At 37.0% G+C, this 22,350-nt stretch overlaps 2 protein-coding genes across 2 annotated transcripts; both read left to right on the plus strand.

The window, feature by feature from the left end:
- The first annotated feature begins 305 nt into the window (after window positions 1-305).
- On the plus strand, window positions 306-7,659 carry LOC140748915 (serine protease 1-like). The gene is made up of 8 exons (XM_073081874.1): window positions 306-452; window positions 1,138-1,159; window positions 1,994-2,105; window positions 3,093-3,256; window positions 4,082-4,177; window positions 4,828-4,922; window positions 5,957-6,044; window positions 7,266-7,659. Exons 1-8 carry the CDS (start codon window positions 408-410, stop codon window positions 7,319-7,321), a joined length of 678 nt encoding a protein of 225 aa, XP_072937975.1. The 5' UTR covers window positions 306-407; the 3' UTR covers window positions 7,322-7,659.
- Window positions 7,660-9,789: 2,130 nt separating this feature from the next.
- Window positions 9,790-20,843, plus strand: LOC140748914 (mast cell protease 3-like). The gene is made up of 8 exons (XM_073081872.1): window positions 9,790-9,944; window positions 13,399-13,420; window positions 14,176-14,317; window positions 14,851-15,014; window positions 19,033-19,125; window positions 19,470-19,561; window positions 20,172-20,259; window positions 20,668-20,843. The coding sequence occupies exons 1-8, from the start codon at window positions 9,897-9,899 to the stop codon at window positions 20,766-20,768; spliced, it is 750 nt and encodes a 249-aa protein (XP_072937973.1). The 5' UTR covers window positions 9,790-9,896; the 3' UTR covers window positions 20,769-20,843.
- The last annotated feature ends 1,507 nt before the right edge of the window (window positions 20,844-22,350 follow it).

Below are 22,350 nucleotides of genomic sequence, written 5' to 3' on the forward strand. Positions count from 1 at the left end.
CTACTCGTGAAACACGCACTTAAATATTTACAATTTTAATTTGATCAAATATATATTTACACTTTTTATGTAGGGAAATTGCAAAATTGCTCACGAAGGTGGCAATAAATGACCGTTTCCGAAGAAATCGCCACACGCATAGAAAAGTTTGTTGGACTATAACTTGAATGTATCACCCAGATTTCAATAATAGGATACTTTGGTATACATGTAGAAAAAAATTAAAGAATTACCTTTTATTTTAAAAAATACAACAAGGAGCTACCATATATAATCATTATTCACTACTGTGCCACGAGCTTTACATAACAATTATCATTATATAAGCAGTTTTTTTGCAGTTGCAGTTATTAATTCTTACTACCCTCTACAACTCTACGGGACTCTGGTAATTATTTTTGTTTAAGATGAAAGCCTTCGCTGTTGTTCTCTTGTGCCTCTTCGCCTTACAGGTAAGTTATCTCTTTTCAATTTTATAATTTGCTGTAACTTTTGTGTTTCTATTTAGAAATTATTACCGCACATCTATTTTTGTCTTATGACAGCAGCTTTAACCATTGCGGTGGTTCGAAGGTTGTAGTAAGGGAGAGACACATCACACGATGCCAATATAAACCCATCTGCGTTTGATATATTACTACAGTGGACCCCCGATAATATATACATAAATTAAGTATGATTTTCACTTCAAAGTATGTACATATGTACCTATAACATATAGAATCTTATCATTGGATATGTAATTTGTCGGATTACAAGGTACTCTTTTGTAAAAAAATCTGGACTATAGGGGGGTCTTAGGCAGTGCTCTATAATCCGACAAATTCGATAGTCCGACACTGCCCTGCATGTTTGTCGGATTACCGGAGGTCCACTGAAATTTTTAATTGAGGCACGCCTTCAATAATGAAGATAACACGCCAACTTTGAATTCAATGAAATTATGTTGGTAGGCTATGGTGCATCTTAACATGATCATAAATAACACTTTAAATGTTTAAGACCTAGATTAAGTTGAAATGAAACTCGATGTATTAAATTTCTAATTTAAGAACAAATTGTCCTATATCGCAATTTAAGTCATCATTATATTAAATAAGATTTTATGTAATTATAACATATTCTTACCTTTTGCAGGTCCGAAGCACCTTTGCACTATGTAAGTTGTTTTTTTTTTGCCTTTTTAACACGATTATATTAGCTTGGGTTGTATATATGTATGTATGTAGATATGAATGTATGTAACGGAATTTTTGAGCTAAATTTTCACCCGTTTCTAAAAGCTTGGAAATTTTAAACTTTGCATACGTATTAAGGACCGATGGCAATGCAATAATTGGATAACAATTTCCCATTATAACAAATCACATTATCACAAAATCCTTATTAGATTAATTAATTACCCAATTTATGAGTTAGTCACAGACTAAAAATGAAAAAAAAAACCCGCTTTTATTGTTAATCGAACTAAAAACTAGAAAATTATTCAATCAATCATGATGAACTAAATTATAATAAAATTTAAGTTTTTAAAATAATAATTCAATTCAGAGTGAAAAGCGTGGGGTGCATTTTAGTGTGGTTCATAACTATTCTCTCATAGATAATTACCAATAGAATGATTGTAACATTTAAAATATCAAGGGCCCCACGCTTTTTATTCTGAATTGAATTATTATTTTAATAACTTAAATTTTATCATAAAAAACTAGAAAAATAATTTTTTAGTTTTTTTAAACTACTTATTCATTTAACATTCATTTAACTATTTATCCGAGTTGGCAACCTGAAAATGTTGCCAGAACCGATTCGTACTAAGCATAGAGTATTTTGGGAAAAGAAAAAGATTAACAACGAAATGTCCACACTTTTGTTATATCTTTGTTATATTTTATCTTTTATGTTTATTTTCTAGCGTGAAAGATTGATTTATTTACAATTTGAGAATGATGTCCGATAACGATTATATAATGATATTTTTTTTGTTTTGTAGCATCCAGTTACCCATGGACGGTGGAGGTCCAAATAGATGTCGGCCTCCACTTCTGTGGAGGTAGCCTCATCGACAAGGACTGGGTACTTACCGCTGCTCACTGCATCAAGAAGTGAGTATTAATCTGCATATATCTACAAACGTAACGTGTCAGACACGTGTCAGGCAGGCTATACAATGTGTATGAACTTCGTTCAGAAACAGTACCCATACGCTGTTTGTCCACCGACTTCCGATACCGAGCCGATACCGGTAATTAATGACGACGCCGAAGTAGCGTACATACATTTACTATAGCAGCTTGTCCACCGCACGTCCGTCACCCGAGCACCGTCATCCTGGCTGCCGATATTCCGAGTAGATCGGCGTGACCGCTAAATCGGCACCGAGTTTTTGACAGGCCGATGGGCCGGCAATGTAAAACACATTGGAACTTGTCCATTCACTGCCGTTACAGGAGTGACAGCTGGAACAACATAAACCGCCGATATCGGTCGCGGTGGACAAACTATCTTCGTCACGACATAATTAAAATCGGCCCGAAATAATCTCGTTCTCGGTATCGGCTCGGTGACAATGGACAAGCAGCCTTGAGATTTTAAAAACGTAAAAACTTGGGTACAGTTCGTGTTTGTCCAAATATTTTATAGAAAGTATAGTTTTGTCTGATGGTACACTGTAGATAGATTTAAGACTTTCTTTTACCACTTTAAATAGACGATCAGAAGCACACACCAGTATTCGTTTGTGATTTGAAGATGATAAACAGGTATACATATTATGTAAAAAAAATCAAGTGTCTATCTGCTTATTACGGTACTGACTACAGGTGTGATCGTAGCATAAGATTTGGGCCCCCCTCACAAATTTCACAGGGGACATTTGGTTAAATTAGACCACTTTTTTCTAAGTTTCTAACTTTAGTATTTATAGTAAAGTCCGGCATATCCCCTCCGCCACCCCCGCAGCAGAGAATCATCCACGCAGGGTTTCCTCGTGAAAAAAAGTGACGAAGTAAGAGTCGGACTCGATGGGTTTGGATAACGCCCGTAAAGATTCGTGTTACAGATTGCCATTAAATTTGATTTTCTTCCCACAGTTCTAATTCCATAACGTTAGGCGTCGGGCTTGTAAACGCTACGGTCTCCACACCGCTGTTTCAGTTGGCCATCGGCGCAGTCTACATTCACCCCGACTTCAACGAAACCACCGGCGCCAATGACATCGGTCTCATCAAATTAAAAACAAGCATTATTAATATCAGTAAGTAATGGAAGTGGCGGACTAAAGTTGGTAACCCAGGGCGGAAAGTTGAATAAAGCGCCTAGTAAGAAATTATATCATAATTTTAAAGACTGAAAGCTTAAATTTAACTAAAATTAATCTTAAAATTTAAAACTGAAAGCCCCCCCAGGGGGCCTACCACCATCTTATAAAAACCATTATAGTTCAGGAAAGTTTTATTTCCTCCTTAAAACAGTAAAATATTCCGTCATACACGTTGAACAAACTTAAACCCTTATTGATTTTTCGCTTATCCATTCCATAAAACCAACTGAAATTGACATATTTTGCTTAAAAAGTTAAATTTCTTGCAAAAAATGTATAAGTATGATTAAAATAATATTGTTTTAAGAGATGGTACATTTCTTTAGACGCAGAATAAAAATACCTATCGGTGAAACGGTGTTGTGACGGAAACGGTTACGCTGGAGCATTACCTCATGACAGAAATACGAATTAAATTAATATCGAATTATACACACGATAAGAAGACGACGTAGTGGAATCACTATCACTACATAGTATAAAACAAAGTCGCTTTCTCTGTCCCTATATCCCTAAGTATGCTTAAATCTTTAAAACTACGCAACGGATTTTGATGCAGATTTTTTTTAATAGATAGAGTGATTCAACAGGAAGGTTTTTATGAATAATACAATTTCCAAAAGCTGATTCACTACGAGATCACTACGAAAAAATTGACATTTATTCTATTGTGCCCGTGCGAAGCGCGGGCGGGTTGCTAGTATGTAAGAAACCGTATATAATCGTATATCGTAGTATATCTATATATCTTTTTTACAGACTTCTTTATTCTGCCCGTGAAACTCCCTATCATTGGATCTACGATCCCGTCCTCTGGCCAGTTCTGCGGCTATGGAGTCAGCACTAACTCTTCAAGTAAGTTTACTTGGTGATCAATAATCAGTCTTATTTCTTGGATGGCTGTTGAAACTTTCAATATAAGGACTATGGTTATGGTGTTAAATACGTATTCTTCGTGAGATTGTCGTCTTCTTAGAAATTCTGAAATCAGGTACTTATGCTACACTTATAAAATTCTGATTTTTCAGCTGCTTCTTGCAAGTGTAGAAAAAAATCTATGATTTAGGTAGCTAACTAAAGATAGGAATGTCTTGCTTTGAGTTTTGACTTTCCCTATCATCTGTTTTCTATAAGGGCTTTCACATTTTAAGCGCGATAGTTTTAGCGTTCACTGATTGGTTTTGACTGTTCACACTAAGCGACAAGAGTGAGTCAGACATCTGATTATCATTATAATGTGATTATCCCTACAACTTGGTTGGTTTCGTTAATTTCGTTTCTTGTTATGTATACTTCAAAGAACCGCCAACTCACCCATACACATATGAGCACAAAAGTATGCACAAGCATACGTCATTAATTCTACTTATACCCTCTGTTTGTCCTGATTTGACTAAGATACTCAGTTTTATCCTGCTTGCATTTCTTTAATCGACCACTTAACATCGGTTAGCAAACGGCGAGACGTAATGTATATTAATCTAGCTAATTATGTATAATTCTAGCTCCTGGTCTAACCTTGAAATGCTTCGATGTAAACATCACGGTGGCTGTCGGCGGCTTATTAACGGGCAGTAGCAACGTTGGATTTGTTACACAGGTACATTGTCTCACAGTTTACAGTACTCTTTTTTAGGGTTCCGAACGCAAAGGGTAAAAACGGAACCCTACTAAGACTTTGCTGTCTGTCTGTCTGAGAGGGTTTCCATATTTATAATATAAGAGCCGCAGACGAGCATGCAGTCCACCTAAGTGCCTACTGCCGCCCATTGATATCTATAATCAACCCCAGATAAAATTAGAATTCCTACTTGAGGGTGCCCACAAATGTACCGCTACCCCTGAAGACTATGCTAGAATGTGTCAGACAAGTATGTCTCACTCACCAGACCCTTCAAACCAGAATACCTCGGTGCCTCCGGAGTCGAAAAGGGGTGAAGAATCCGTTCTCATACTTTTTAAATCTGACGAAGTTGATCACAATATCTAGCTTCCTTAATACACACCGCGAAATAGGATTTAAATCTGCTGGAGTAATAATAAAATGGCTACTGATTACGATGGTAAATACTTTATAAATACTTGGTAAAGTATATCTTACCTTCACAAGGCTCGAAAAGGAACTCAACTGGGGAGCTGGCCTATTATCAAAATATACGTATAAAATGCAGTTAAGCTTTTTTACATTTATACCTAAATGATGAGGCAGAAGGACCTGATGGAAAGCACTCGCCATCGCCTATGGACACTTGCAACATCAGAGGAGTTGCTAATGCATCGCCGGCTATGGAGTAGAGCTCTTTTTGCACCTTTTCTGAAGAGCCCCATGTCATAGCACTCCAGGAATACCTCAGGAAGAAGTTCATTCCACATCTTGCAAGTCCTCATAAAGAACGTGCGTGCAAACCGAACCGTGGAGGACCGCTACAAGTCTAGCTTGTGTGGATGGAACTTCATCCTTTGGCGAGTGGTGCGATGGCGGGATGGTGACGTAGGCACCAGGTAAACTAGTTCCTCGGAACACTAACCATTGTAATCGGTACAACATTCAGAGGGAACCCTATGTTACTCCGCAAGCTTAAGTATTAAGAAAGTGGACTTAGAAGCAGATTTTTTGAAAATGCAATGTTACAGTTGGACATCGGCGGTGGTCTCGTCAGTAACGGGACACAGATCGGCGTGCTGATTAGCGTTCCCCTCGGCCTTAACATTAAAGTTGCAAGTGAGTCATTTAATATAACCGCAGAATCCAACAGTTTCATTTTTTTATAATATAGGAGTAGTAGACGAGCATGCAGTCCATCTGATGGCAAGTGGCTACTGCCGCCTATGGACATCTGTAATCAACTCCAGATAGGTTTAAATATTCCTACCAGAGGTCGGCCACAGATGCGCCGCTACCCCTCAGGATTAAGCTGGAACGCCTCGGAAAAGTATGTCCCTTGCCACACCCTTCAACCCAGAACACAGCAGCGCTTAACACTGCTGTTATGAGGCAGACATAGGAGTGGCAATGGTGCCGCCGGAGTCGAACCACAAAGGGTTCTACCACCTAGGGTTGCTCTACTGGTGTTTTTAGCGATCCGTATTCAAACGGTACTTACGGAACCGAGACAGGCTTTGCTCTGCCAGTGTTTTATGGTTCTGTATACAAGGGGTAAAAACGGAACCCTGTTTCTAAGCCTCCGCTATCTGTTCGTCTGCCAAAGGGCTCTTTATCTTGATCTGTAAGAATACTTGAAATAAATGAAAAACATCAATGGAAATTTGGTGGTACGAAACCGCCCGGGGACATGTGTAATCAACCCGATACGAAAAGATTCCTACATGAGGTCAGCCACTGATGCGTTAGACCTGGGGACTAATCTGGAATGCCCAGGAATAGTATCGTAAGTTTAACTTATCACACCCTTTAAACCAGAATATAGCAGCGCTTAACACTGCTGTCATTAGGCAGAAATAGATTCATACAGTACCCTTGTTATGTGTTTTCAAAACATCCCACAATGTTACGTTACGTTTACTCAATACATTATTCTGTTCCGTTTGCTTAGTAGACTGAGTAAACGCAATAATAAGTAAGTGCTCAAGTATTTTGTCTACCTCACATGTTCGCAAAGAGAGACAAAACATAAAGCTCCATTTTGCCAATTTAGACATTTAATGTTACGTTACTGACACTATGGTTCTGATACAATCCGCTAGGGGCGCAGATTGGAAATTGTATGGGCAAATACGTAAACAAATACCAAAATAGTCATATTTGTCAAAACGTAAAAACTCATGGTAAGGGTGTACCCTTACCATCAGATTTTTTACCACGATTTTTTTTGTTTTTTTTTACCACGATTTTTTTTGATCTCTTAGTAAATCACTTTAACTTTTAAAATTGCCCCTAAGATTTTTTTCACACCTGTTAACAAAAGCTTGTAATTATTTTCAGCGTTCCTCAACCTGATACCCTTCACGAGTTGGATAAAAGATAAAATTGGTCACTAAGATCATTTTGAAAAACGATCATACAACAGCATAAGTACATTTTTTTCAAATAAGGTACTATTATCAACTGAATAATTTATTCGCCAATTTTCTAACTTCACCATCAGATGAACTGTAGTAAGAACGGAAGAAGAAGTTTGTGATACAAACTACTAATAATTCGGTTATATGTACCTTTAAGTAAATATAAGGATATATATTTTTTATAACATTATGTAAAAGGGTCTTAAAGTTCCTTTAGCTGTCTGTATGGTCGTTCAGTTTTTCAGTTTTCTTCATTTAATACCAATGTAACTTATCTTAAATAAGTTCTTGAAATATATTGTTTTGAAAATAAACTTGTTTTATTTATAACTATACATCCTATTACATTTCAATCTAATTTGTTCAGTGTCTTCGGTAAATACGAGTATAAGGGTATCCCTAGCACTAGCCAACTTCACGTGGAAAAGGACCTGAAGACGACCACAAAAGAGTTAGGTACTCTCATAGACAAGTTTAGATATCTCACCGCCTTGTAATTGAAGGAAGCCATTAAATGGCTTAAACGGTTGACAAATGTGTAAGTCACTTAATGGCTGTCATGGTGTAATTTACGCGGAACAATGCCGTCATGTGCAGTTAGGTGGTACAAAAACACGAAATCGAAGAAAGTGCGGAGAAATAACTTTTCATTCGTAAATGATATAAAAATTACATATTTTAAATATTTTTCAAACACGAAAATAGATGACAGTGACAATTTCAATTGTCAAAACTGGTTACATTTTCTTGTTAGGAGTTATGTTTACTAATCTATGGGTACTCTATTAAAATTATCGCCTCTTATGTAAGTCAGTTGCGATCAAAGAGTAAAATAATATATGGTTGCGATCCTCTTTCACCGAAACACAACCTTGCTTTTTTAGCTAGAAATAAACGCAATACCATTTCAGTAGCATAAACAGGATACTAATCGTAAAAAACTTATAAGTTTTATTTCTCACGTGATAATATATAAAGAGCTACACGTAATAAGCGGATGTCGTGAGATAACACATGGAGATGATACACTCAATTTGAAATTAGTTCAATTCGTAGCCGATATTAGATTTACGTCTAATTGACCGTGTAATGCGATGATGTTGATGATGATGATGCGATAACCTGAATTTTTTTTTTCGTAATTTAATAGTACCGTATAATATTTCACAGTAAAATATAATAGTATGTACCTAACATGTAAAATTGTGTAAAATTATGCATGACAGAGATGTATCGTGAACATAAGACACCTTTTTTTTTTGTTTACGAGGGGGAAACCTTCAAAAGGTACCCTATGCCGTGGGAGCGGCACGGGGTTATGTGGGATTCTTACCGCACTAAAACCCCCCCGGTGGCCGTCCTCGGCGCTGCGCAGAGGACTCCGGGATCTCCAAAGGAATGCAACCGGAGTCTTCTTAGCGCGTTGCCCCATCGGGCTCTGCCCAGGTGAGCTTGACGCTCGCCACACCGTCTGGTGGTCACGACGGTATGCGACCACACATACCGCCGTCCTTCCCGGGGTCACTAGCCGGGCGGTTCGAGCTCCCACTATTGACGCCCGCAACCCCGGAAGCCCCTTTTAGTCGCCTCTTACGACAGGCAGGGGATACCGTAGCCCTATTCTGGTCCCGGAACTACAGGGACAGAACATAAGACTCCTAGATTGGAAGTTAAGTGTAGATGCCTTTAAATATGCACATCAGTGTAACGTGAAATTACATTTTTTTTCGATTTTCACTTCAGACGGAGCTCTAGTTCTTAATACAGTTACAGATGCTCATGAGCAGTGACCAGTAATCAAGCTAAAAAAAAATAAAAACCACGCTTCTATAGTTAATAAAACTTAAAAGTAATATTTAATTGGTGCAATGAAAAAGTTCTTGCAAAAGTTACTAGAGTCTTGGCATGAACTTTCTCTAAGGCGCTCGAACACCGTTTCGAAAATTGTTAATCTGATTCTGATAAGGACAATGACAGAAAACAATTAAAATCATACATTGTCATCCTTTCTAGATAATTGTTCAAAATTTTGAATTAAACTGACCGTTCAAAGTGGGTAAAAATGGATTTCAAAGATTCCGGTACATAAATAACGGGTCAAGCTTATATAATTATAGTTTAAAAACTAAAAACCACGCTAAAGTCGCACAATTTCCTTGTGTCAATCGTTAATCCTGATTCCTGACGATCCTGACAAGGAGAATGGGATAGAATTATTAAAATCGTGTATAGTCATCGGTTCTTCATAATTTTTTTAAATGTTCAATTAATCGGAACGTTCAATGTGGGTAAAAATCGAGTTCAAAGATTCATAATAAAAACAGGTCAAGCTAATAAAAGCGTGGTAAAAAGCGTAGTAAAAAAAGTAAAGACATAAATGTGTTCAAATGTAAAAAGAACACTTGTAATCTATCAGTGGATTAATCTGCTACTTAATTATAAATCTATCGTGTCGAGATATCACAGTGACGTAGACGATATGGATAAGACAAAAATAATTATTAAGGTAATTAGGTTTCGTATTCCTTTAGTGGTTCGCTGACCGTTGAAGATGAAAGCCTTCGCAGTTGTTCTTTTGTGCTTCTTCGCCGCCGTTCATGTAAGTTAATTTTATATTAAGGTTGAATCTAAAAAGATGGGGGCACCACCGCTACACTTATTTCTATGTTGCAGTAGGGTTAAGCGCTATGTTCTGTTTTGACACTTTTAGCCAATGCCCACGCGTGCGAGGCGTTCCAACTTAGTTTTCAGAAGTAGCGCGCCACCTAAGTGCGGTACAAAACCTATGCCAGACTAGGGTATTTATTACAGAGGTCCATGATCGACCTACCATGAAGTGGACTGTACGCTCACTTGCGACTTCAATATTATAAAAAAATGTTTTATGTCATTATTGAAATGTATACATTAATTAATTTACTGTATATTATTACATTAACCTTCCATCCCGTATGCAAACTAGGCATTAGGTAGTATATGAATATAAAATTAATAGGAATCCTACAGAGACATATTTATTCAGGCTAACCCGCTCCACAGCTCCCGAGAGGGAGATACGTCAATACCCTTTTAGATTAATTATAAGAAGGCTAACTTATTTGAATAATTCTATTCGTTCTACAATAATACATACCTGTATGATTTTAATATTATATCTACTGAGGATTAAGGACAAAAGAAATTCGATTATAGTTACAAGGTCATATACTTAATTAATTATGAGTTGTTTCATTTACACAAGGTCAAAAACAACTGTACCCATTTTTATAACACTTTCCTGGAAGAAGAGTGTAAATTAAGAAGATATGAGCCGTTCTGTTCAAAATAATACATTTTGTTTAAAATATATAATTTAATGCAAGGCATTTTAGACATAGATTTGTAATAGGGGGACACGAAGAATATTTAAAGCCAGTAATTACAGTTTTGAAACTGCTTGCTACAAAAATATACCCAAAAAACAAAATATTCTTATACAAGAAACTGTAAAATAAGGTTTACTTTGTTACTATGCAGCACAGCTTATACTCATAAAATTAATTAAAACATTAACCGAGACAATCATCCAGACATATTCCCTTCCCGGAAAGTAGAATTCCCTGTAAGGTAATCCGATTTGCCGCGTCCTGTTTGCGTATCGTACAAGCAGCGGAGACAGGCTCTCATAATTTTCAAAGCTCCATGTTATCTTCCAGCTCATGACAATGTATGCTAATTACTTAGTTTGCTTTGCGTTATGAGAATTCTTTATTTTATTTTTAAAATCTGTGCAAGGTAATCCGATTTTGAAATTTAATTTTATAACGAAACGAATAAAAGAAAGATACAAACTTAAAAATAGAAGCGGCGTCCACTCCCCAGATGATGACGCATGGTATTTAAAAATTATTTTACTTTTTTAGTATGTCGTAAGGATTTTTAACTAAGATAGGATGATAATTATGGTACTGCAAAGCAAGCGGGAGTACCATCCGACTGCAGAATTGCAAGTGGATGGTACTCAATTTTCATTTCCCCTCCTGTCGGAATATGTGAACATTTTTAAGGATTATATAGAGTTATGACTGTAATATGAGTTGTTATTATAAGTATCTTATTACATTATTACTAAATACAAAAATATATAGATTAACAACTAGGATTTGTAAAAAAATTTAAGGGTAAAAAATATTTTTTTCAATAATTTTAGGTCCCTTGAAATTGTTTTTTTTTTTATAATATAAGAGTAGCAGACGAGCATGCAGTCCACCTGATGGTAAGTGGCTACTGCCGCCCATAGACATCTGTAATCAACCCCAGATAGGATTAAATATTCCTACCTGAGGTCGGCCACAGATGCGCCGCTACCCATGAGGACTAAGCTGGAACGCCTCGGAAAAGTCTGTCTCCGGAAATATTTCAGTTAAGTACTTAAATACTACCACTGATAATTTTTCACAGTTTTAGCTACTAAGTAGGCAAGCATGGAACACGTGTGTAAGCATGGAACACATGTTCGGATCTTGTATGACAAACATGTCTGCAATTGTATGATGGTTGCTGAAATATGATAAAAATGAAATAATTTATTAAAAAAGTGACCGTACTTCATATCATCACGACTACGATAATGCAACAACTTTGCTAAAATAATATTTCTGAAAATCTCTGCATGTGCAATCAAATTGTAGGTAAAATATCGGTTGACGTGAATCTTATGACGAATTAGACCCCATCTTATCAAAATAATCAGCTTACAACACCTAATCTTGTTAATTCTGTTATCTGCTTAAATACAAAATATCAGTCTAATCCATCCGGTGGCTATATTATATTATTCCATTATATAATCTACCATTTTATCAAATGACACCGTTTCCTGTTGTTAGAACAGGAATATTTTAAAGTATTAAATATTATTACATTCAACTTTACATTTATGGTAGAAATACTGCAAAAAGTTATGCAGTCTCCGAAATAAATGAAAATTCGGCTAAAAAAGGTCATCCTACTTCTGATGCCGTTATCTTGAGACTTAGGTAAAATCATAACTTTAGAGTTTGGGTGGTCTTGAGTTTTCTAGCCATTCTTTGGATTCGCCATAGAAATCTACAACCTAATCCTAATCTAATGATGATTACAATAATAACACCTAATTTTGAGACATACATCATCATCCCATTACTGTCCCACTGCTGGGCACGGGTCTCCTTTTCATGATGAGAAGAATTAGGCCACAGTCTACCGCGCTGGCCAAGTGCGTATTGGTAGACTTCAGATGCCGTTGAGATATTTTTTTATAAATCTCACAGGTATGAAGGTTTCCTCACGATGTTTTCCTTCACCGTCTAGCAAGTGATAATTTCTAATACGCACATAACTTTGAAAAATCAGAGGTGGCCTGGGATTTGAACCTCGGATTCGAATCGAACCTCGATTGAGAGGCCGAGTTTCTTTACCACTAGGCTATTAGTGCACACAAAGAGACATACAAACAAAACTATTGGTGGTACATTAGAACCAGAAGTTCAACTCGCCGGTTGATTTGTTTGAGAGATAGCAAATAGGAATGCCATTTACCAAATCCAAACAGGATAGGGGACACATAAACTTAATAAGGGATTAAGTTTCTATGAGTCAACGTAACTGTGCCTTCAAAACTAAACTCAGTTTAACTGAAAATCAAGTAATGTAGGACAGGTAAAATTTAGACGGTGCACCTTAATTAAAACAACTTCAAAAGTTTTAAAATTCTAAGGTTCTGCTGAAACTCTATGTATGGTATATATTGTATGTATATATGTATGTATGTATGTGTGTATGTATGTACGTATGTATATATGTATGTATGTATGTATGCATTGTATTATAGCATTGATTTAACAACAAATCGGTAGATATTGCAATTTCAAGAGAATAAAATTACTTAACAGCGAGAGCATTCTAGAATTACGGAAAGTCTGTCTATTTCCACAGTCCTCAAGTCTAGCGTTCTTTTACACTTGTCTATCCGCCACTTCAGACCCCATCCACTCGCATTCATGAGATTTCAACAGTTTTTTTTCCTTTTGCAGGGCCGCAGCACCGGCGTACAAGGTAAGTGTCTGTTTTTTACCTTTTTCAACCATTTAGCCGAGTTGGCAACTTGACAACGCCAGAACCAACGTGTGCTTAGGTGTGGAGTATTTTTGGAAACGCTACAGCAATTTTTGTAATTTTTCTTTTGATGTTTTTGTACCGTTTTAAGATGTTTGTAAGTATGAATAACGGTTGAGGTTTTATTTCTCATCTTGGCCATTTGGTTATGAAAAGTAATTATTATCGAAATTCCAATAATTGATAACATGGCCTCGGCTAGTGAGAAATTCTGCATATATTTTATTTGACCTTGAAAACAAAGTAAAGTAAAATAAAGAAGGTAAATTAACAGAGCCCTTAACGGTTCGACTCCGTGGTGCTACCACTAAAATGCTTTATTTTTAGTTTAGCGCAGAAATCGTCGATTTCAGGGGCTTGTTCGGGGCCATTTCATTTAGTCCTCAGGAGAAGCATCGCATCTGTGGCTGACTACAGATAATGCTTTAATCCATAGACAGCTGTTGCCACTTACAATACTATGCTCGTCTATATATTTATAAATTAGTATACTGAATTTCTCATAAGTATTTGGCAAAGGGAGATCTCTCGCCAGTCTTGTGATCATGCCCGGGGAGCGTCCGTGCTGACAGTCTCCTTTCGGAACTTGCATATATATGCAAGAAATTTAGAAAACTTCGATAGCGTGATTCAGCAGCGCGATCTCTTGACGAATAGGGGGAGTCGCTACAAGTATATTAACTTTTATTGTACAGTGCGTACGGCAGCAGCGCTCGGCGAGAACCCATGGGTGGTGCACATCCGTACCGCAGTCTCCACCAGCGGCTTGCTCAACTCCTGCACGGGTACCCTGATCGACAGCTCCTGGGTGCTCACCTCCGCTAACTGCCTCAGGGAGTGAGTCATATTTGGACTATTTAAAAAAATACTTAAAATATTTTCGGATAACAAAGATCCATTTGGCTAGATACAGTTTGGTTAGTTAAAGGGTATAGGGCAAGCGAGTTTTTTTGGTAAATCTGTTAATTTTAAGCGAGCACTATTAAAAATTTGGTACGGTAATTTAGAAATCATGAAATATTATGTTTAGAAAATCAAGCCCTTTAAATAGGAATTGAACGTTGAGGAACTGCGTTAGATTTCGAGTTACAAATGTGAAGGTTTAACCCTAATTTTGGTTAGAACTAAAAACAAAGATATTTCACTATTTTGAAAATTCAAAAGAGGATTGAATATTCGTTACGCTGTAGTGTACACGAACGAATTTGCGATCAACAGCTAGTAATCGCAAAATCCTTAAACAATATATACTTACTATTTGTATTATTTCTTTTTACTTATATTGAAAGTACAGGGAAGGCAAAACGCCCTAAGAACCTTCTGTTACTTCAAATTATAACTCCTCTGATCACATAATTCTGTTTTCACAGTGCTCGTTTCGTATGGATCCGTTACGGTGCTATCGACGTGACCCGCCCCGAGCTGGTGACTGAGTCTGGGGCCGGCCCTATCACATTCCACCCCGAGTTCAACCCCGAGACCGGCGCTAACGACATCGCTGTCATCAACACCAACAGATTCGTTCAACCTACTGGTAAGTTATAAGTGGACTGATTGATGGAAGTCGTAGGAATACTAACAAACTAAATAGAATACTCCAAATAAACATAGAATACTCCGTGTCTATCTATCTAATAGTATCTATTTATATAAAATCTGTTCCTTATAACAGCCATATTAGGCTTGAACCCAGAACATAGCAGTTTTGGTTTCAAGGTTGATAAGGGAAAGTTATCCTCAGATGTAGCCATGCATCTAATGATTGAAGGATAATCTGAAGGGGGAACTCCAATCCTATCTGTCGTAGTATACCTAGAACCTTGCCTAGAACTTACCATTAAACGGACTCCATGCTCGTTACTTTGATTCTTTATCACAAGAAGTTAGAATGCCGGATGATTCCAATCGTTTTGCTATAGACACATTTATTGAATTTGATTTAGGTATTTTCCTTTTGCAAATCATTCAATTGATTTTATCACTTCTATTTGCTTCCAACAGCATTTTGCTTGTGTGTTTAAAAATACATACACAGACGTCCAAAACATATAACTTAGACTGAAAACAAAAGCATCTTCGTAATGTTATGCTTCGCGAGGAATAAATTATGGTGCCTCAGAGAGCAATTTCCAACAGGTGGGGACCAGCCCGACGAAATAGGAACGGGTGATAAATAAACTTCGAACGTACTAACTTTAGGGTGAATGTACTTCGGGTATAATGATTCACACGGGGACTATTTATGAATGTGTGTTAAACTGTTAACAATGAAAACAATATATTAATTTAGAGAAAGTTAAAGATACGAGATATTTGATAGGTGGGGCGGTTCAAACATATCTGCAAATTAAAGGTAGAATCCTTTGTGGTTCGACTTCGGCGGCACCACCGCCACACCTATTTCTGCCTAATTACAATAATGTTTTGGGCTGTTGTCTTCCGGTTCGAAGGGAAGGGTAAGGGAGACATTGGACAAAACTAAGTATATCAGAAAAGTATTTCCATTGCATTCTTTAGACAGGGGAAGCGGCGTGTGTATGGCCGACCTCAGGTAGGAATCAAATCCTATCTGGGGTTGATTACGGATGTTCATAAGCGGCAATAGCTATTTATCAGATGGACTGTATACTATAATTACGTCAATTATTTTTAATAATACCCGTTTACTCCTCCATTTATTTCATTTTCCAGAAGATCCCAAAGTTATTAAACCTTAGCCACATTTCTCTTTCATTTACTTCAGCTAGATAAATGGTATAAAACGTGTAATTGGTTTCGGACATCAAAGGAGACCAGTTAGCTGCCTAATAGGGGCGTTCTGTCAGGATATTAATTGGATAGATTCCACTTGACTACTGGGAGATCCGTGCGGTGGTAATATTATTAATTTAAATTAAATTAAATATATTTTAATAAGATTGGTAATAACTTAATGAATGAGCGTAACTAACGATAAAAATACTTCTATTCAAGTTTTGAATCAGTTAATCTAATATAATTCCCATATTTGCTGTTGATTAGATTTTTTTAGTCCATAATTCTGTCCTAACGCCTGGCTTTGGCTTTGCTTTGTGGTGGTGCCGCCGGAGTCGAACCACAAAGGGTTCTACCACCTTCAAAATTTAAATTGAAATAAACGATTTATAAAAGCCGGAATTACGTATTTACATTGTACTGCGATTAATTTGATTTATTTAATGGACCAACCTGATTTCGAATGTTTACAGGGGATTTTAATATACTCGTACTAGGAATCTAAATTAAAACGGAAAATCTAATTTACTTTGTAAAGTAAGTTCCCACTTTTACTTATTTATAAGCTCAAGGCTAATTACTATTATAATAAACGTTTGATTTAATCTAAATAAAACTCTAGGCATGCGATAAATAAAATGCATGGATACAATTTGGTCATCAAAATTTAATATTGCTAAAGCCTAAATTTTTTTTATAAACAAAAGTGTGAAATTTATTATTGCTTTGTGTTGCTTATTATTTTTTCCAACATCTTACTTACGTAGTAACTATTTATTAATCTGTGATGTTATCACTATTTCTGTATTCTTAACAAATCATGTACAAGATTTAATTAATCACAGTAAAAGTTAATAACAGTAGACAGACAGAAATTCGAAAGATAATTGAATGCTATTCACAATTAAAAATAATTACAAAAACAAAAAAAAAAAACAAGTTTCAAGTTGCAAAAAAGTTATATAAAATTTGATTGCACTAACTTGAACGACGAAATTAAAGAAGCGAAAGCACTTCTAACTGTGGTCCGGGAGGTCGACAATTAAACCGTTCCAGCGAGACTGCTGTGTTAATTACTGTAGTGCTATTCTGTGAACTACTGAATTATTATACAAAACCCGACTGCTCAAAATATAAACTATGTTATAGTCCACATAAAACTGCTAGTCCGGTTATAATATAGAAACGAATCGTGTCGCCATAGTAAATTGCTTGACTGCACCTGCTCGCAACAACTTCAGAGCGGACTAGTAGTTTAGCGCGGACTATACCAAATCACTTATTATGTAAACCAATTTATTGTTAAAGAAATAAATATTTTTGACTTTGATTTTGATACCTACCAAAGTTTTGTCGAATCGACATCTCATATGATATGAAATGTTATAACTTCTATATCTGGTAAAAATAATTTTGAGCCTCGATAGATTCGTATCTCGATTTTTCGGAGACTACAAGAAAAGCCAGACTTCTTTTAAAATATTTTATATTTAATTAGCCTAGTGGTTGAGAAACTCGGCCTCTCGATCGAGGGGTCCGAGGTTCAAATCCCAGGCACGCACCTCTGATTTTTCAAAAGTATGTGCGTATTAGAAATTAATTACCAATTGCTAAACGGTGAAGGAAAACATCGTGAGGGAACCTGTATACCTGAGACATTTATAAAAAAAATCTCAAAGGTATGTGAAGTCTACCAATACGCACTTGGCCAGAGCGGTAGACTATGACCTAATCCTTCTCATTATGAGGGGAGACCCGTGCCCAGCAGTGGGACAGTAATGGGTTGATGATAATGATGATGATGACGTAAATAAAACATCTACCTCTGCAGTCTGGTAAAAAGGATTTTGTATCTTGATAGGTCAACTTCGACTGTGAATTCCTTTTTTGGAAACAATTAGGCCATAGCTAAGGCCTTAGCTACTTTGCTCAACTTTGTTCAAAAGGTAACAAGAATATGAATCTGTTACTAAATCACAGCATTCAGATTTCGAAATTATAAAATGATTTTACAGAATAGCACTCTAGCTTTTAAAACTCGCCACTGTGCGGCCGGGACGGACGACTGATTTTGATACTAATTCGTTTATTACTGACTGATCTACTGATATTACTACTGAGAATTTACTAATAAACAAATACCCGTTCTGATTTCATTATTAGAGGTACGTCGACAATGTATTCATCCTAAGCCTTTTAAGGTCCATCACTGGACATAGCCCTCTTTAAATTGACGAGACTCCAACCTACACATCCCTTCCGAAGTTTCCCGCTGTCTTCTTCAAGTCCAATGACTTATATTGCTTAGTACGTATCAGGCTTCTCCAATCAAGTGGGGTAACCAGTATCCAACAGATGGACAAAAATGAAATCAAAATAAATACTTTAGCCGTCATCTGGCCAAGGATGCATGATCCAAGATTAATTAATTTTATATATGTAACGGAGCCATTATCAAAAGAAGAAAATAATTATACTGATTATTATTAAAAAAAGACAATCCCGCTGAGTTTCTTAGTTGATCTTCTCAATAGTGGACGCGTTCCTTATGGGATAACGTAATAACTTATGGGAAAAATTATTGTAACTGACAATTTTTAAGTGCATCCGCAGGCATATATAAATTAATTATATTCCATTCATTTTTTTATTTCATTTTATTTAGCAGTGGAAGTTAGCTCAAAATGACTTAGTAGATTATAAAAAAATCATTTTATGAAAAATATGATTGATCAACACTGATAGACATTTATTTTCTTAAAACTATGTATGGTACAAAATTTGTATTTTTTTAACAGACAATGTCAGCCCCGTGGTTCTTGCTGGTGCTGACGACGAGGTCCCGTCCGCTGGCCAGTTCTGCGGCTTCGGAGCCGGCGATGACTCCTCTGGTAACTGGCGATACTTTGGCATCGCATCCACTTTGCTCTTAGAACCTTGAGGCAATAATCAGTGCTATCTCTGGTACACTGATCGACTGGAACTGTTTCAGCAATAAGAACCATATTCTTATGAGTTATAATTTCATAAAAAAAATGTGAGATCAAGTATGCCGTAAGGCAGCTTCCATTCAAGGGAAGACAGAAAAGTAATAAAAGCTTCCCATTTTGTCTTCCGCCATATCGTACATATAATATACTATAACAATTACAATTAAACCTCATTTATTTGTCAATGATACTTAATATGAGGAAGCGTTAAGAAAAAGTAAAATTAATCAATAATAATTTTCCAGTTCCTGGAGAAACTCTGAACTGCTACGAAGTTACCGTTGAGGAGTCTGATGGCAGCTTAGTGGCCTCCAGCGATGAGGGAGCTGCTACCCAGGTATGCTGTTATAGTTCTATAGTTCTGGCAACTAGTTCTTTGGTATGCTTTCTTCGCTCACTTTTCTACACATATGTTTATACTCTGTCTGTCCTTATGAATTATGCAAGAACTTTAAATATTATAGTTTTCTGGGTTAAATATAACGTATTAACGTATGTCACTCCCTGTCAAGTCTCATAATTGAGTATACGCACGTCCTGTAAAATGCGTAAAACAATTAGCTTTATTTCTTTTTAAAATCTGATGAACGAAGATCTGACGAACGATGAACAAAGTTGATTTTATACTCTGATCAGACTTACACATGCTGATCTAATGAGAAAATTGCCACTGATTATCATTGCCAAGTACGAGTATATATACATTTTAACCCCATAAGCTATAAAAGAAACTTAGTTGAAAAGCTGACCCATAATGATTACTGTGCTTCTCTTACCGCAAGGCAACAGCTATTGATCATTCTCGAATTTAATTACCACTTTAAAAAATCAGAGGTCTTTGGGATTTGAACCTCAGACCCCTTGATCGAGAGGCCCTGTTTCAACCGCCACACTATCCGCCTTTAACCGCAAGTAATCGACCATTCTAACCACATATAATGTTACAGTTCGACATCGGCGCAGCTCTCGTGAGTGACGGCGTGCAGTACGGCGTGCTGGTCGGCTACCCCGGTGATGACGACACCACCGCTGCCAGTGAGTCACACTTTTGGATATACTTGCTAAGAATCCCCTCTTGTTTCGAATTTGGAGGAAGGCAACCAACGAATGCTACCATTTTTATCACCCAAGTATATAAATATTAGGGTTCCATCAGGAATGGACCACTACATCACCCATTTCTAATGAAAAACAGTTCGAGGTTTCGGTGGGAGTGTGTGTATTACATATCAGGCGGCCATTCTAATTCTCAGAAGTACCATGTGATCGGCTTCTAACAGAATAGGTTAATATTTAATTGGTTACAGATGTCCACGGGCGGCTCATTACTATCAGATGGACTGCCTACTTTGCGGCTTCAATCTTATATAAAAAAAACTGTAATGTTTGTAATAACTAGTATTTTACTCCAGTCTACTTACTGACTATTAACGTGTTTTTCAGGTTTCCTCAGCCTTAGCGCCTACAAGGAATGGATCGCCTCTGTAACTGGTATTGGTGCTGCCGACGCCGGCTTCGGAAGTGACGTCATGGTTGTCAACTAAGATTCTTCTCGGAAACGGTCATACAACAACTAGGCACTAACTTAATAACTCGTTGAAATTTTTCTTTTGGGGCAAAGTAACTAAGTCAAAAGACTAAAATCTTCGCTTTGATTGTACCACGGCTACACTTATCTTTGCCTTAAAGCGGTGTTAAGTGCAGGAGACATACTTTTCCGGGGCATTCTAGCTTAATCCTCAGGGGTACTGGCGCATCTGTGGACGACCTTGGGTAGGAATCGGATGTCTATGAGCTGCAGTAGCCACTTACCATTACTTTGTGATGTCAATACTTCTAAAGTTATTATATAAAAGTGGCTCGATTCTAAGTGCCTTTGGTTGGTTGTATGACGGTTTAATTGTCTAAGGTTATTGTCATCTGTAACCTATTTAAATTAGTTGGTTAAATATATTATTTTGAATCTAAACTTGTTTTTTTGACAATTAAGTTTATTGCGGAAAACAATTCATTAGTATAATTAGCATAATAAAATTTTATCACATAGACATTGTGTTAATCTTTTATGTATTTAACTAGTTTTTGAATATGATTTTTTATTTTGATTTTTCTTATTATTTTTAACTCTATTCAGCACAATCTCCCAATTTGATGAAAAATCATAAACCATCATTATTAGCCTTCGGATAATGAGACGTATTTAGGCCATTTTATATCCTGTTCAAGTGGGATATACTTCATACACTTGCTAATTAATCGTCAAATCTTCGTAAAAATAAGTGAATAAAAAAAAACAGCGTACGATCCGAACCTCGGACCTTCAACAACATTTTTTTTTGTTTTCGCGGGGGAATCCTTCAAAAGGTACCCGACGCCGTGGGAGCGACGACGGGTTATGTGGGACTTTTACCGCACTTAAACCCCCCCGGTGACCGTCTTCAGCGCTGCGTAGATGACTCCGGGATCTCCAAAGGAACGCAACCGGAGTCCTCTTGGCGCGTGGCCCCGTCTGGCTCCGCCCAGATGATTATGAAGCCCGCCACTCCGTGTGGAGCGTACGACGGTATGAGGTCACTCATACCATCGTTCTTCCCGGGGTCGCTAGCCAGGCGGTTAGAGCTCCCGCTCTTGCCGCCCGCAACTCCGAAAGCCCCCTTTTAGTCGCCTCTTACGACAGGCAGAGGATACGGAACTACATATTGATATACCTACTTCACACACTTGCTAATTTTATGAGGAATTTTCATGTCATTTTCAATCCTCGTAAAAATAAGTAAATAAAAAATGGTTGCCTGTAAAGTCGGTTTTACGGGCGAAGATTTTACGTGACAACGTCTTTTTCTCGGTAGAATATTTATTGATATGAATATAATTAAATTGCACAATAGGAACAAGGAATTGAATGAAAATAAGAATTGCACAAATTTTAACTATAGAAATATATTTTGTTTAGTCTCTAGTGCTGCGCGCGCGGCAGACCGATCATAGTTGAGTGGGAGAGAGACGCAAGGCATTCGGCGGGCCTCTCTCTCGTTCGGTGACTCATCGTAACGTTACCGGGCGTTACACTTTTTCATAAGTGACTCCCAGCCGCAACCTAATTTAAGACGTTGTCACGTCAAAAAT

This window comes from Epargyreus clarus, unplaced genomic scaffold (assembly GCF_041222505.1).
Source record: "Epargyreus clarus isolate Ecla_fem2 unplaced genomic scaffold, WU_Ecla_fem_2.2 ptg000017l, whole genome shotgun sequence".
Classification (NCBI taxonomy): domain Eukaryota; kingdom Metazoa; phylum Arthropoda; class Insecta; order Lepidoptera; family Hesperiidae; genus Epargyreus; species Epargyreus clarus.